The sequence below is a fragment of the Microtus ochrogaster genome, chromosome 1 (assembly GCF_000317375.1).
Source record: "Microtus ochrogaster isolate Prairie Vole_2 chromosome 1, MicOch1.0, whole genome shotgun sequence".
In the NCBI taxonomy this organism is placed as follows: Eukaryota; Metazoa; Chordata; class Mammalia; order Rodentia; family Cricetidae; genus Microtus; species Microtus ochrogaster.
The window spans coordinates 54,780,425-54,783,797 of NC_022009.1; the positions used below are offsets into that span (position 1 = coordinate 54,780,425).

Below are 3,373 nucleotides of genomic sequence, written 5' to 3' on the forward strand. Positions count from 1 at the left end.
AATCCCAGCACTCGGGAGGCAGAGGCAGGTGGATCTCTGTGAATTCGAGACCAGCCTGGTCTACAGAGCTAGTTCCAGGACAGGCTCCAAAGCCAGAGAAACCCTGTCTCGAAAAAAACCAACCCCCCCCCCCGCAAAAAAGAACATCAGTCCTCATTTAGCAAGGAGTAAACGAGAAAAAACAAAATTGCACCAATACCCTTTCAGTCGCAACAGTAGATTCTTGTTTAAATTTTTGAAGGGTGCCCATCAACAAGCCAAATATTCGTCGATTCCTAAAAAACAGCAAAAGAAAATCAACGTCTGCAGAATCTACACAAAATCTGCCGTTTTAAAAGAGATCTTATAGGCATTTAACAAAATGTAATTTTTAAAAAGTACTCTACTATCTGACATGTCCTGCAGATACCTTTGCTTCCCCTTTTCATCCATGTTTTGGTCCTGGATAAGGTCTCTACGTGTGCGCTCTTTGGAGGTAGCTACAACGGAAGACTGCAGCGCTGGCTACAAGAGAAAAGGAAGTCTTCGTGATTTTCTGCACATGGGGAACATGCTTCTCAAAATGCACTAAGAATCATGTTCATCCTCTAGTATTTAATTTCAGTACCTTTTTAACATCATCATCTTCTGGGTCGCTCTCCTGGCGTGACTCTCTTCTTGTTCGCCGCTCCCCACCCAGCCTATCACAGGAAAAATAATCTAAGTGATCACGGAACAATCAAGTGCACACATAACCAAAGGCAAAGGAGTTTTCTGGAACTCAGCCCCAGAAGTCACATTCCTTCAGTTTACACCTCTTTTACTTTTTTGTCAGTGAAAAAAATAGAAGCAAAACGCTCAAACCAAATTCTGCTCTCTTATGGTACCAACATTTCTCACAATGATTTCAAAATGATTAACAAAACAGAGTGTTAAGTTACATCTTCTAATTTTACTGACTTTTCTAAGACACTGGCTAGCACAGGTCAAACACCAAGGGACTCCAGGGAGAAGTGATAGGCTGCTAAATCTTAATACAAACGCAGGAATATCTGTCGTGTCCCAGAAAACAAGGCAGGTACTGATGCTTCACAAATCTTCTGAAAACATACCTACTGACTGCCCCTTCCAGGTCTCTCTGTTTGGCTGGGGGTCCTCCTCCACTATCTGAGAATCCACGCCTGCAATGAAAAACATTCAACAGAAAGCTTGAGAAACACAAGTTAAATTGGTATTTCTAGTTGGTGAGAGAACTTAATTGACTTCATAGTAAATAAAAACCTTTCCAAATGCAGTAAACTTAAGTGAGCATTCACAGGACAATGTTGCCGTCTCCCCTTCTACAGATCTACACTCTACCACCAATTATATTCGCAAAAGTCAAAAAGCACTGGCGGTATTTAAAAATACAATAAAGGTTTTAAGAACCTGTTCTTATTAATACTTTTGGGGGGGTCTAAGACAGGGTTTCTCTCTGTAACAGCCCTAGCTGTCCTGGAACTAGCTCTTGTAGACCAGGCTGGCCTCGATCCACCTGCCTCTGCCTCCTGACTGCTAGGATTAAAGGGGTGCGCCACCACCGCCCGGCTCTCATTAATACTTTAACCTCCACTTTTCCATTACGTTTATTAAAAACCTAGCAGGTCATTCCATCTGCCATATATTTGGTTCAATCTGATTTTTCCCCCCAAGACAGGGTTTCAATGTATAACACTCCTGGCTGTCATGGAACTCGCTTTTTAGATCAGGCTGGCCTCAAACTCAAGAGATTCATCTGCCTCTGCCTCCTGAGTGCTGGGATCAAAGGTATGCGCCACCACCCCAGCTCCTCATAATTAAGTTTATAAATTTATCATTATTTAACATACATGAAAGATCTTACCTTAGCAATAAACTACCACGTCCTCTACCTCCACCAGGACCAGAAAGGGCCAGCAATCTGGCTTGGATGGGCCTGTAAGAGAATTATAATCAGTGCACAAGCCCTTCTTTAAACAAATGCAAGGGCATCATAGACTTCCACAGGCATGGCACGCCCTAAGGAAAACTGAGTTTCGGATCCACTTCTCTGAAACTGGAAATTACATTCCTCTTCCTTATTTCCCCAAGACCAGTATTTCGGGAAAATTTACCTCGAGGCCGTAACACATTAATAAGGCTCAATTGGATTAGCTCCTATCTGCCCGCCCAAAGAGAGGGACACCTAGGCCAGAACTGGAAGAGGCGGCCACTCGCGTCCCCCGAGGGTCTCCGGTTTGGCCGGGTCTGGGGACCGCCGGGGTGGAAAGGGGCTTTGTACTGCAGTTCCGGGCCTGCAGCGCCAAAGGCGGGAAGCCGTGGGCTCGGCCTTCCCACGGGTGCGGAAGCCATGCCGCGCAGCCAGGCTCGCTCTTCCTCGGTCAGCACCGGTGCTCAGCGTCCTAGGGCGCAGAGATGGCGTCTCCAGTACTTAGCCGAGAAGCATGCTCGGCCGCAGCCCGGGAAAGAGGTCTCATGACCCCGGCCGGCCCACAACCGGCCGGCTGCCCTCGCGCCCCGGTTCGCCCCGACGCAAGGAGTGCCTTGCCGACCTCGCACGTTCCGTCCGACACTCACCTCACATCGTTTGGGTCCCGGCCGGTGAGCTTGCGGATATTCTCGTCCACGTTCTTGAGGCTCTCTTTGGCCTTTTCCAGCTGCTCCTGCAAAGTTCTCACCGCGACCGCCATCTTCTCTCTGCAGCAGGCTTCGCGACTGCTCTACAGGCCGCGCACTGCCGCGCCGCGCCCGCCGCCGGACTCGGGATGACTGACAGCTCGCCCCAGCCAATGAGCGTAGGCGGGAGCTTCCGGGCCTCCAACACCCAGGGACCGGAAGGGGAAGACGCTTGCCGCTCCGTGACTCCGGACCAATGAGAAGCCGTCAGGGCGGCCGGCCCCTCCCCTTGCTGCCGGCGGGTGGTTGCGCTCCGCTTCTGGCGCAGAGCGGGGTGGGACTACGTCGGCGTGCTAGACCCGGGCTGGCGGATCCGGGAAGGCGGCCCCTTGAGTTTCCGATGCCGCCGATTTTATACTGATTTTAAACATCTGCTGACACCCGTGGGACGGGAACGACCGTACCTTCCCTCTTTCCCTCCACAAGAGTTTTCATTAGAAAGGGCAAAGCAAGTTATAGTTGTTGCTCATGTGCAGCTCCGGAGGCGCTGGCTGCTTTTCATTAAAGTGAAAGGGCTGTAAAGGAAAGAACCACGAGTCTTCATCTCAACAGTTAATTGTTATGGACACTGCAAATAACTTTGCATGCCTTGGTCGATAAGAACTGAACACTTGGATAAAATGGTTATTAATGATAAGGAAATTGGCCGGGCAGTGGTGGCGCACGCCTTTAATCCCAGCACTCGGGAGGCAGAGGCAGG

General features: G+C 49.6%; 1 protein-coding gene across 1 annotated transcript in view; it reads right to left on the reverse strand.

The window, feature by feature from the left end:
- The window catches only part of Pnn (pinin, desmosome associated protein), a 10,296-nt gene extending 7,530 nt beyond the window's left edge, over positions 1-2,766 (reverse strand). Inside the window, exons 1-6 of the mRNA XM_005343695.2 lie at positions 2,575-2,766; positions 1,862-1,933; positions 1,092-1,160; positions 608-680; positions 410-504; positions 200-275 (exon numbers count right to left, since the gene is read on the reverse strand). Of these exons, the coding sequence (XP_005343752.1) occupies positions 200-275; positions 410-504; positions 608-680; positions 1,092-1,160; positions 1,862-1,933; positions 2,575-2,687 (498 nt within the window). The 5' untranslated portion in view covers positions 2,688-2,766. The remainder of the gene's footprint in view (positions 1-199; positions 276-409; positions 505-607; positions 681-1,091; positions 1,161-1,861; positions 1,934-2,574) is intronic.
- Positions 2,767-3,373: the final 607 nt, after the last annotated feature.